Here is a 12500-nt window from a genome sequence, read left to right as displayed (position 1 = left end):
TCACTCAGCCAGCCCGGTGCATGGGTACCGCAATAATATCTAGGCACACACTTTGTTGGCATTTGTGTGCCTGCACCTCCTTGAAACCTGTACCAGCGTTTTCCGGCTGGCAACGGCCGGTCACATTTGATAGCTCCTTTGTAGCCTGTGTTACGGTCATTTTCGCTCAGGACTTGGTAGTTTGAACACTCTGGTTATGTTAACAAAAAGCAAACAAACAGGCAAGAAAATGAAGTAATATATGCGACAACACAATAGACAGTCTTTTTCAAAATAACTACATAAATTTTAGCGTGCCCATCGGTCGACAACCATCGTCAATAAGGTTATCGAAGATAAAAAGGATAAAAGGGACGTAACATGTAACACAGCACTCAGCAATCTTCGCCATGTCGAAGGAAAAAAAAGTAACAATGGAAATCTGCGGTTGATTTGTCAATCGCATAAGTTGAAAATAAACTTGATCGAGTTTACAAAGTCAGCGTTCTATCCAAAAAAAAGAGACGTCTTGTCCATTGTTTTTTTTCCTCTCAAACTGTCTGTGGGAGGTTGGATCATTCGAGTCACTTAAACTATTTGCTTTTGATCACAGTTTTTTTGTCTTGAAATAAAAACCAAAATATGTGGAAAACATTTCTTACTAAAGCTCTCGTCCTATTGCTTCCCTATAGTGTAAAAACTGAAACACGACATTCTGTCAGGAAGTTGAGAAAATCATTCAGCATAAATCTTAGCATTAACTGTTCTTCATAACCGTAACTCGGTCGACGATTACTTAGGAGCTTACTTAGCTTACTTAGGATAGCATTGGTCTTGTCATTTTTATGGTGGCCGGTGCACCTCAATAACTTTTTGGGAAAACATTGTAATCCAGTCTGCTTTTATTATTTAGTTGTTCAACTTACCGAGAGCCACTGGGGGCGCTGTTGTAACCGGCGGTGGTGGCGAACCTGGAAAAAAAATGCAACACAATATTTGCTGTGTTTCCAAGACTTGTTTCTCTTTTAATCCATTTGTAGAGAAATTGCTGTCAACAATTACGCAAAAACACTCCTACCTTGAACTTTCTCTCCACAGTATCGCATGCTGCATCCCGGTGGTTCGACCAACTCGTACACAAAGAAACCACCACAGTTACGAACCCTAATATTACTGGACCACTGACAGCAGCGTGATGTCCAATGGAAACATACTTTGCGTTGAACAGCTCCCTCGCCTACTGTGGGATGTCCGTCACTCAGCCAGCCTGGTGCATGGGTACCGCAATAATATGCAGGTACGCATTTTGTTGGCATTTGTGTGCCTGCACCTCCTTGAAACCTGTACCAACGTTTTCCGCCTGGCAATGGCCGGTCACATTTGACAGCTCCTTTGTAGCCGGTGTTACGGTCATTTTCGCTCAGGACTTGGTAGTTTGAACACTCTGGTTATGTTAACAAAACGCAAACAAACAGGCAAAAAAATAAAGTAATATATGCGACAACACAAGATTTTCAAGAGCTCACTATACCCCTGGTATTTTTTTGATTTCACAAAGACTGATAACTATTTCATATTTCTATGGTCAGAGAGCATGACCCCCTTAAATTGTGAAACCTTCTTTTCTTTGATTTTTCCTAAATTAACTCCGAACTCGTTTCGAGTATTTTTGCATTGTATTTATCATATTGTCAATGATGTTCAAGTGTTTTTGCTCAGAATTTCCAGCGATGGACAGTCTTGTGTAGTAGTTGAAAATAAGCTTGATCTGGTAAACACTGCCAGCACCCTATCAAACCACTCAAACAATCAACTAAATTCATAAAATTCATATGGTCATAAACTGTATACAAGTAGATGGTCGCTCTCTTCATTTCTACAATTAGCTTTCTAATTTCAGGGTATGTGTTCTCAGTGTGGTGCATTGTCTTGAAGATTTCATCGAAATATGCTGGAGAAAAAGTCTTATTCTACAACGCAATATGGCTCTCATCCTACCATTTGTGATTTAAAAAAAAACACAAAACACGACATCTTTTATTTGACGAAATTCATTTTATATAAATCTTACGCATTTTCGAACCTCGATTTCCATGATTTATATATGCTTCAAGACCTAGACCCTCAAAAATTATGTATTTACACATAATTATGATAATTTCACAATTTTAATCGTCTGAGAGCACGCCCTCTTTCAACTGTGAAACATTAATTTTTTTTTCAAGACTTACCCACGAACTTTGTTTATGTGTTTTTACATTATATTTGTCACGTTGTCGCTGATTTACTGTGTTTGTGCTTGTATTTCACAGAGATTTTTCAGCGATAGACAGTCTTTTTCAAAATAACTACATAAATTTTAGCGTGCCTATCGGTCGACAACCATCGTCAATAAGGTTATCGAAGATAAAAAGGATAAAAAGGACGTAACATGTAACACAGTGCTCAGCAATTTTCGCCATGTCGAAGGAAAAAAAAGTAACAATGGAAATCTGCGGTTGATTTGTCAATCGCATAAGTTGAAAATAAACTTGATCGAGTTTACAATGTCAGCGTTCTATCCAAAAAAAGAGACGTCTTGTTCATTGTTTTTTTCCTCTCAAACTGTCTGCAGGAGGTTGGTTCGTTCGAGTCACTTAAACTATTTGCTTTTGATCGCAATTTTTTTGTCTTGAAATAAAAACCAAAATATGTTGAAAACATTTCTCACTAAAGCTCTCGTCCTATTGCTTCCCTATAGTGTAAAAACTGAAACACGACATTCTGTCAGGAAGTTGAGAAAATCATTCAGCATAAATCTTAGCATTAACTGTTCTTCATAACCGTAACTCGGTCGACGATTACTTAGGAGCTTACTTAGCTTACTTAGGATAGCATTGGTCTTGTCATTTTTATGGTGGCCGGTGCACCTCAATAACTTTTTGGGAAAACATTGTAATCCAGTCTGCTTTTATTATTTAGTTGTTCAACTTACCGAGAGCCACTGGGGGCGCTGTTGTAACCGGCGGTGGTGGCGAACCTGGAAAAAAAATGCAACACAATATTTGCTGTGTTTCCAAGACTTATTTCTCTTTTAATCCATTTGTAGAGAAATTGCTGTCAACAATTACGCAAAAACACTCCTACCTTGAACTTTCTCTCCACAGTATCGCATGCTGCATCCCGGTGGTTCGACCAACTCGTACACAAAGAAACCACCACAGTTACGAACCCTTATATTACTGGACCACTGACAGCAGCGTGATGTCCAATGGAAACATACTTTGCGTTGGACGGCTCCCTCGCCTACTGTGGGATGTCCGTCACTCAGCCAGCCTGGTGCATGGGTACCACAATAATATGCAGGTACGCATTTTGTTGGCATTTGTGTGCCTGCACCTCCTTGAAACCTGTACCAACGTTTTCCGCCTGGCAATGGCCGGTCACATTTGACAGCTCCTTTGTAGCCGGTGTTACGGTCATTTTCGCTCAGGACTTGGTAGTTTGAACACTCTGGTTATGTTAACAAAACGCAAACAAACAGGCAAAAAAATAAAGTAATATATGCGACAACACAAGATTTTCAAGAGCTCACTATACCCCTGGTATTTTTTTGATTTCACAAAGACTGATAACTATTTCATATTTCTATGGTCAGAGAGCATGACCCCCTTAAATTGTGAAACCTTCTTTTCTTTGATTTTTCCTAAATTAACTCCGAACTCGTTTCGAGTATTTTTGCATTGTATTTATCATATTGTCAATGATGTTCAAGTGTTTTTGCTCAGAATTTCCAGCGATGGACAGTCTTGTGTAGTAGTTGAAAATAAGCTTGATCTAGTAAACACTGCCAGCACCCTATCAAACCACTTAAACAATCAACTAAATTCATAAAATTCATATGGTCATAAACTGTATACAAGTAGATGGTCGCTCTCTTCATTTCTACAATTAGCTTTCAATTTCAGGGTATGTGTTCTCAGTGTGGTGCATTGTCTTGAAGATTTCATCGAAATATGCTGGAGAAAAAGTCTTATTCTACAACGCAATATGGCTCTCATCCTACCATTTGTGATTAAAAAAAAACACAAAACACGACATCTTTTATTTGACGAAATTCATTTTATATAAATCTTACGCATTTTCGAACCTCGATTTCCATGATTTATATATGCTTCAAGACCTAGACCCTCAAAAATTATGTATTTACACATAATTATGATAATTTCACAATTTTAATCGTCTGAGAGCACGCCCTCTTTCAACTGTGAAACATTAATTTTTTTTTCAAGACTTACCCACGAACTTTGTTTATGTGTTTTTACATTATATTTGTCACGTTGTCGCTGATTTACTGTGTTTGTGCTTGTATTTCACAGAGATTTTTCAGCGATAGACAGTCTTTTTCAAAATAACTACATAAATTTTAGCGTGCCTATCGGTCGACAACCATCGTCAATAAGGTTATCGAAGATAAAAAGGATAAAAAGGACGTAACATGTAACACAGTGCTCAGCAATTTTCGCCATGTCGGAGGAAAAAAAAGTAACAATGGAAATCTGCGGTTGATTTGTCAATCGCATAAGTTGAAAATAAACTTGTTCGAGTTTACAATGTCAGCGTTCTATCCAAAAAAAGAGACGTCTTGTTCATTGTTTTTTTCCTCTCAAACTGTCTGCAGGAGGTTGGTTCGTTCGAGTCACTTAAACTATTTGCTTTTGATCGCAATTTTTTTGTCTTGAAATAAAAACCAAAATATGTTGAAAACATTTCTCACTAAAGCTCTCGTCCTATTGCTTCCCTATAGTGTAAAAACTGAAACACGACATTCTGTCAGGAAGTTGAGAAAATCATTCAGCATAAATCTTAGCATTAACTGTTCTTCATAACCGTAACTCGGTCGACGATTACTTAGGAGCTTACTTAGCTTACTTAGGATAGCATTGGTCTTGTCATTTTTATGGTGGCCGGTGCACCTCAATAACTTTTTGGGAAAACATTGTAATCCAGTCTGCTTTTATTATTTAGTTGTTCAACTTACCGAGAGCCACTGGGGGCGCTGTTGTAACCGGCGGTGGTGGCGAACCTGGAAAAAAAATGCAACACAATATTTGCTGTGTTTCCAAGACTTATTTCTCTTTTAATCCATTTGTAGAGAAATTGCTGTCAACAATTACGCAAAAACACTCCTACCTTGAACTTTCTCTCCACAGTATCGCATGCTGCATCCCGGTGGTTCAACCAACTCGTACACAAAGAAACCACCACAGTTACGAACCCTAATATTACTGGACCACTGACAGCAGCGTGATGTCCAATGGAAACATACTTTGCGTTGAACAGCTCCCTCGCCTACTGTGGGATGTCCGTCACTCAGCCAGCCTGGTGCATGGGTACCGCAATAATATGCAGGTACGCATTTTGTTGGCATTTGTGTGCCTGCACCTCCTTGAAACCTGTACCAACGTTTTCCGCCTGGCAATGGCCGGTCACATTTGACAGCTCCTTTGTAGCCGGTGTTACGGTCATTTTCGCTCAGGACTTGGTAGTTTGAACACTCTGGTTATGTTAACAAAACGCAAACAAACAGGCAAAAAAATAAAGTAATATATGCGACAACACAATGTCGAACCTAGATTTTCAAGAGCTCACTATACCCCCAGTATTATTTTGATTTCACAAAGACTGATAACTATTTCATATTTCTATTGTCAAAGAGCATGACCCCCTTAAATTGTGAAACATTTTTTTCTTTGATTTTTTCCTAAATTAACTCCGAACTCGTTTCGAGTATTTTTGCATCGTATTTATCATATTGTCATTGATGTGTATGTGTTTTTGCTCAGAATTTCCAGCGATGGACTGTTTTGTGTAGTAGTCGAAAATAAGTTTGATCTAGTAAACACTACCAGCATTCTATCAAACCACTCAAACAATCAACTAAATTCATAAAATTCATATGTTCCTAAACTGTATAGAAGTAGATGGTCGCTCTCTTCATTTCTACATATAGCTTTAAATTTAGGCGTCTATCCGAAAAAAGAGTCGTCTTGTTTATAGTTTTTTATCCTCCAAAACTGTCTGAAGGAGGATGGTCTGTTCGAGTTACTTAAACTATTTGCTTTCAGTTGCAGTTTTTTGTGATTTTAAAAAAAAAATTGAAGAAATAACGACAAAAAAACAAACAAAATTAGTAAACGTGAAGACACAATTTTCAACCTTGATTTTCATATTTTCAGTCTCAAGACCTGTGCGCTATACCCTTGGAATTGTGTGTGTACGAACATTTATGAACATTTCACAATTATTATTATCATCTGAGAGCACGTATTTCTACATTATATTTACCACGTTATGGTTGATTTATTGCGTTTCTGAATACGACATTCTTTCAGGGAGCTGAGAAAATCATTTAGCATACATCTTAGCATAACTGTTCCCCATAACCGAAACCCAGTTGACGATGGCTTTTTCTGATTATCAAATAAAGAGGGGGGCAGGGTTTTTCACACCAGTGGTTAGGTTTCCAAGCTTACTTAGGATAGCATTGGTCTTGTCATTTTTATGGTGGTTGGCGCACATCAATAACTTTTTCGGAAACATTGTAACCTAGCCTGCTTTTACTCTTTAGTTGTCCAACTTACCGGGGGCCAGTGAAGGAGTTGGTGAACCGCCTGGAAAAAGATGCAACAGAAAATTTGCAATTTCTTAACAATTCCTTTTTTGTGAGAGTGTTTTAATGCATAGGTAGAAAATCTGCTGTCAAAAAGTGAACCGAAAGAAAAATTATTGTGAAAGAAGGGAAGACATGCAGAGCAAAGTTTGCACGAAGATGCAGACTTTTTCATAAGTAAAATATCTATACACCTCAATATGTGGCTAATCCTTGTCCCTTGTCAGATAAAATAACTTTTCTCAAAATAACCTTCAACTAGTGTAGCTTAGTGTAGTCTAGACAATCGATCTAGCCTGACTGATTCACGATCAAGGAGGGGGGTATTGGGGTCTATTAGAAAATGCCACAAAAATTAAAAAGGAAAAAAATCAACCACAACAGAAAACCGCATGCAAAACCGTCAAAACCGATAAATTTTCACATCCCAGTTATCAAAACCCTAATCGATACGATGGAGTGGTGACAAGTGGAGCATACGGAGGTTTCGCGGCTATTTCAGATCGGAGGAGGCGCACATTTGCTGCTCAGATCGAAATGAGACCGGAACCCAAAAAGAAAAACCAAAAGCCACATCGGATGCCAAATCCAAAAATCTTTTAGTATTTTTTGACGAAAACCGAAAATTAAACGCTAAAAAGCGGAAAATCCGCAAAACGCAATGAACACCAGAACCGAAAACCAACATTTTCTGGCACAAAAACCGAAAAACCGATCTGAAAAAAAAGTCAAAACCGCTACACCAAAAAGCCTAATACTCGCAAATGTTGAGCTTACCGCATCCTGACGTGGTTGGTATGGGAGGAGAGGGTGGTGGCCCTCCTGCAAAAATAATTCACGGTAATTTTTTTCAAAAAAAGCAGTGCAACCTCCTCAAGTAGTAAAAGTAAAAGGAACTTTAAGAATAGAAAAATAGAAAGATGTATATATTTTTTTCTTTTTTTACATAGCCCTTTTGGCCTGCAATGAGTAACATTTTGCTAAGCAAAATTTGTGATCGACAAAAAAAATACATACTTGATAAAAGAAGGCCAATGTGAATCGCTACGTTTTAACTGCACTCTAAAGTTAGTGCTAATAATCTCTAAGTGATTAGATCGACTAAATATACGTAAGTTGAAATGTCCACATCGATCAGAAGTGAGCACGATCAAACATTTCCAAAATCAAGTTTGTTGCGCAGCATAAATTGATGGTCAAACATGCCTTACGTACCAAACATACCAAAACGATATGTGACAAAACTGCTTGATCGTATAAGTGGGACTTAATCGTTTGTCTGATACCCCATTACTATGAGTCCAGCACGAAGAATAACCACAGCGATTAGATATCACGATATTAAGGTACAAAACTTATTTCTTACCTCCTCCACTAATCCCAGTGTGCTGTTTGATCCACGCTCGGTACTGTGTCACTCGGGCAAACACAGTAAAAAGTTGTTTAGCATCGCATCTGGAAGAACCCCAGCTGACTGCACCATGTAAGGTATATGTATTCCCATCCGCATTCAAGCACACATACGGTCCTCCACTATCACCATGACAACCACTTAAAATGGAATTGTCCACGCCCGCACACAACATTTGCGGAGTTAACGTTATTGAGACTGCAAAAATATAAGTACATACAAAGTTAGCGTGAACGATCTAAAAGAAAGAATTTTGCATTGAAAGGTAACCCAGAATTGCTTTGGATTTTATCACCACGCAATAAAGGTGGTTTCAAACGCCGATTTTTATGACAGATGTGACTCAAATTTAAGTAGAATTCGACTCAATCGATGAGTTCACCAAAGAATAGTCGGTTATAGGATTTAAGAATTTAAGATTTCGTATTTAAGCGGGCCACAATAGGTTTGATAAAGAACTGAAGTACGGTTAAAGCAAAGCATCTCTTCAAATAAGCTGGTCCAATTTATTTTCAGTTAGAAAAAAATTATCAATTGATTCGGGTAAGAGCAGCTTATTATACTTTTTCGAACATCGGGAAGAGGAATCCAAGTTAACGACGAAAAAATCCACTCTGACTCAGTGATCCGTCAGTGATCCAACGTTTCACTCTTATTCGGTTTGTTTAAACAGCTGAAAAACGGTAATTGGGGTTGAAGAAAATGTACTTCGTCGAATTGTCTTAGCATGCCGGCCAGATTAAGAGTATAATTTTAGCTTGGTCTTTGTCTTAAAACTGTCATTACAAACGAGAATATTTGTCGTTTTGATAAATATCGTGGACAAATTCTGCAGGTAAACCTAAAGACAGACCTAATAAGCAAAAGACAGACAATGTTATGCTTATGAAAAATCTACAATATAGACTTTCATTCTGCAGGTAAACCTAAAGACAGACCTAATAAGCAAAAGACAGACAATGTTATGCTTATGAAAAATCTACAATATAGACTTTCATTCTGCAGGTAAACCTAAAGACAGACCTAATAAGCAAAAGACAGACAATATTATGCTTATGAAAAATCTACAATATAGACTTTCATTCTGCAGGTAAACCTAAAGACAGACCTAATAAGCAAAAGACAGACAATGTTATGCTTATGAAAAATCTACAATATAGACTTTCTGATGTACCTCCACTTGCTTGAATCTTCTGCCTACACTTTGCTGGATCGATAGGCGGCATCATGGCTTGTTGTAAAATAGGATGAGATCCTCCTGGATGCTTAATCTTTCCCCAGCCTATTAAAGCGGCAAGTTCATAACATTATACCTACGTCAATAACATTTCAAGGTCTCCGTTGTGTTCTTATCTGTTGATTAACGAAGTCGGTAAACAGGAAGGAAAATAGCTGCAAAAGAACTTATAAGGAGTACCACGAAAATGTTGAAACAACCATGTTTGCAATTTGAAGAAACATCCTCTGTTATCCCCTATGTGGTGCTTTCTGAAGGAAACTTCTGAGAAAATTTTGAGCCCAGTATAGCGTAATGCAGAATTTTAGAACGTGTATGACTCCTCGCTAATAAAGACACCTGGAAGACGGTTATTTGGAAGCGAAACATCCTTTCGAGGTAAAATAAGTGAATATACAACTTACTGAATTACCCACAAGTTGCAAGGGTTTTCCTAAAAAGTACTAAGGCAAAGCTTTTCCTCAAGCGAGCCGGCTTGTCAGCTCCTCAACTAAAATGCCCGTGAATTATTGCTTTACGACAGAGGAGTTGGGCCATTTTTATTGCATGGGATTTGCATGGTCTATATATTAAAAACAAGCGGACCTCTCATGACCACCCTCACCTGTAATGTAACATTTTGATCCTGTGGGTACATTTGAGTCGCTAGACGGTAGGCACACGGGGTTCACCCTGGCAGAGAGCTTCACAGACGTAGCGAGTTTAATCAGGGCGATGTCATTGTTAAGTTGACTGGGACTGTTGTATTGAGGGTGAGAAATGATTTGCGCGGCGCCAACAGACTCCTCTGTTCCTTCGTTCACATTCCGATTGTGATCACCAACAACTATTCTGTAATTGGCAGGATTTCTACAAATATACAATACAAGGTTCATTCATGATCGTAACTTATGCTTATAATTGACTAGCAGTCGATAGAGAAGCTAAGCACTATTTTGGACTCTCAAATATACGCTTGTTGGGTGAAGAAATAATATAAAGTGAATAATGCATCAGCAGTTTGCTCGGCTGCTTGGTCAAAGAGTTGCTAATTAAATCTTCGTAAGGTTGATTCGTCGGTCGGTCATTCGGATGGTAGTCGGTTATTTTGGTTGATTCAAAAGGCAGTCAGTTACATTTGGCAGGTCATTCCTTTTGATTACTTAAGCTGATTGGTCGACGTTAATTGTCAGTCATTTTTTGAGTCCGCAATTGAGTTGATATGTCTTTATTTGGTAACACAGCGGTCAAAATTGTGGCATGCGCAAAAGAGCAAAAACTTACGAGCTGCCTGCTACACAATGGGCAGCGGTAACTACCCAATTTTCAGAAATGAGAGATCCTCCACAGATGAAGCTGCCATATCGTTGTAATGCGATCTAAATGGCAAACAATCAAAATAATTAAGAATAAGTTTTAAAAAATTTCAGGAAGGATACGATTCGCGCAGTTGAAGGGAATTTAGGGGACCTTGTCTGCAAGCTGGATAATAAAAGCTTGATGAGAACCAACAAGACACGTTCAAACTTTTTAAGATTAAACAGTTTTCATTATTTTGTGGGATGAAGTCTCTGATCTCTAGAAGCAGAAACAAACGGCTTGTGAAGATTTGAACAGAGGCAATGACATCACACCTGCCATGGCCAAGCCCCAGGCTTCGCATCTTGACCTCCAATGACACGTGATTGAGGGATGGGCGTGAAGCCACATTGGAGTTGTCCTGTTGTGAAACAACAGTGTATTCTATTAATTCAGTCATATTAAAGGAGCAGAAGGTTTTGTTGGAGAGAATCAAATATATCGCCGATTATGAGTTCTCGTAAACTTGAAAATCCTCAATCGAGTGAGGTCAATAACAAAAATTCATCAAAATAAGGCAATTTAATTTAAATAACTCTTCTAATATCGTTTGGGAATCATCAATTTGACATCTATGAAGTAATTTATATATCAACGATCATGATAGGAAGAAAAGTTGGAAACATAGAACTTTGCAAACGAAGACTTTAGGAGCGAAGTGAGGCATTGCTTATACATAAAGTTCACCGCATTTTCTAACATGGAGAGAAGCTATAACCGATTCAGAGAAGGTCAGCGTTAAGCCTTACCTGAAACAGACGTCCCCAACAGTAACAAAACTAAGAACATCATTTTGCGATGTTCAAAGACGAATGCAAAAGCTTTCTGGCTCACGGACATTTATTTCATTGCGTTCAAATGAATTTTAATCATTGAAGGCCATTAACAGATCAAACTTAACGCCTATGGTTAGAGAGAGCGGAAATTGAACAAATATTCGTTCTTTTTAATGGTATTCATTAACGCTACCCTACCCCTTTGTTTATCGTTAAAATTTGGCGAAGAGTAATTTTCTTTAATTTACCTACGTGCCGACAGGCACAGCTGTATGGTGGACCAAACAGAGCTCAATTAAGCTTCTACTTACACTTAATTGCCAACCTTTTCTGTCTCTAATAGTTGAAATAAGGAGGAAAAAAGTTTTCTTTAATACCTACATACACCGGCCTTACCAGCTGCTCACTAGATTAAATAGAGTTGAGTTAAGTTGATTTTGTTAAATGACAGAGATGCTGGTTGTATACATTACGAGGAGTTTTTATACTGACAGCTGTGACTATTACACTTTCATTGTTATAACAAGTTGAAGTATGTTTGATTTTGAAAGCTGATTCTAAGTGCAATTTTAAACCTTTTCACCCTGGTATTTCTGTGAATTCAAAGTAAATGAATTCAAATGCACTTTTGTAAATGGTAAGCATTGCTTTACACCCATTTAATTATATCTGACCAGCTTCATAAATTCGGTTTTAGGATAGAAGTGGCCCGCTTTTTAGACGAGAAGTTATCTTATTTCATTATTTTGGTAGAATGCATTGTTCTGGCTGCGCAATATTAACAAGAAAAAAAGCAGTCATTTAATTTTTAATTTAATCAAAGCACAAACGCTAAGACCATAATGAGGAGGTTGAATTACTTCTCATAGTTGACAAAGGAAGCAAGGTCTTCTGTTCACAGGATAGACACAACAAGTCAGTCTGAAAAACCGTAGCTCTTCGATTTGTGATCTTCTCTAGCTTTTAAAAATGAGATTCTTTTCCTGTTTCTTTGTTCCCTTGTTATACCAAATTGTACTTCAAATAAAACAGCAGCACTAGTCTAAGAGCTAATGCGTTTGTTCAACAAATTGGCATTGCAGTTTTTTATTTACGACCAAAGTGAGT

At 37.9% G+C, this 12500-nt stretch overlaps 1 protein-coding gene across 2 annotated transcripts in view; it reads right to left on the bottom strand.

Moving 5' to 3' along the window:
• The window catches only part of LOC113668108 (uncharacterized), an 18398-nt gene extending 6866 nt beyond the window's left edge, over positions 1-11532 (bottom strand). Inside the window, exons 1-15 of one of the 2 annotated variants that reach the window (XM_089197020.1) lie at positions 11367-11532; positions 10893-10978; positions 10543-10637; positions 9884-10128; positions 9217-9324; positions 7998-8240; positions 7409-7453; positions 6603-6632; positions 5152-5517; positions 5000-5044; positions 3106-3471; positions 2954-2998; positions 1058-1423; positions 906-950; positions 1-190 (exon numbers count right to left, since the gene is read on the bottom strand). The exon at positions 1-190 is cut by the window's left edge and continues 176 nt beyond it. In XM_089197020.1, coding sequence (XP_089053146.1) covers positions 1-190; positions 906-950; positions 1058-1423; positions 2954-2998; positions 3106-3471; positions 5000-5044; positions 5152-5517; positions 6603-6632; positions 7409-7453; positions 7998-8240; positions 9217-9324; positions 9884-10128; positions 10543-10637; positions 10893-10978; positions 11367-11457 — 2366 coding nt within the window. In that variant the 5' untranslated portion in view covers positions 11458-11532. The remainder of the gene's footprint in view (positions 191-905; positions 951-1057; positions 1424-2953; positions 2999-3105; positions 3472-4999; positions 5045-5151; positions 5518-6602; positions 6633-7408; positions 7454-7997; positions 8241-9216; positions 9325-9883; positions 10129-10542; positions 10638-10892; positions 10979-11366) is intronic. The other variant, XM_089197021.1, reaches the window with a different exon arrangement.
• Between the last annotated feature and the right edge of the window lie 968 nt (positions 11533-12500).

The sequence above is a fragment of the Pocillopora damicornis genome, chromosome 2, assembly GCF_964200805.1.
Source record: "Pocillopora damicornis chromosome 2, jaPocDami1.2, whole genome shotgun sequence".
In the NCBI taxonomy this organism is placed as follows: domain Eukaryota; kingdom Metazoa; phylum Cnidaria; class Anthozoa; order Scleractinia; family Pocilloporidae; genus Pocillopora; species Pocillopora damicornis.
The sequence above is the reverse complement of the archived record's forward strand: the minus strand, read 5'-3'. Positions and strand labels throughout refer to the sequence as shown.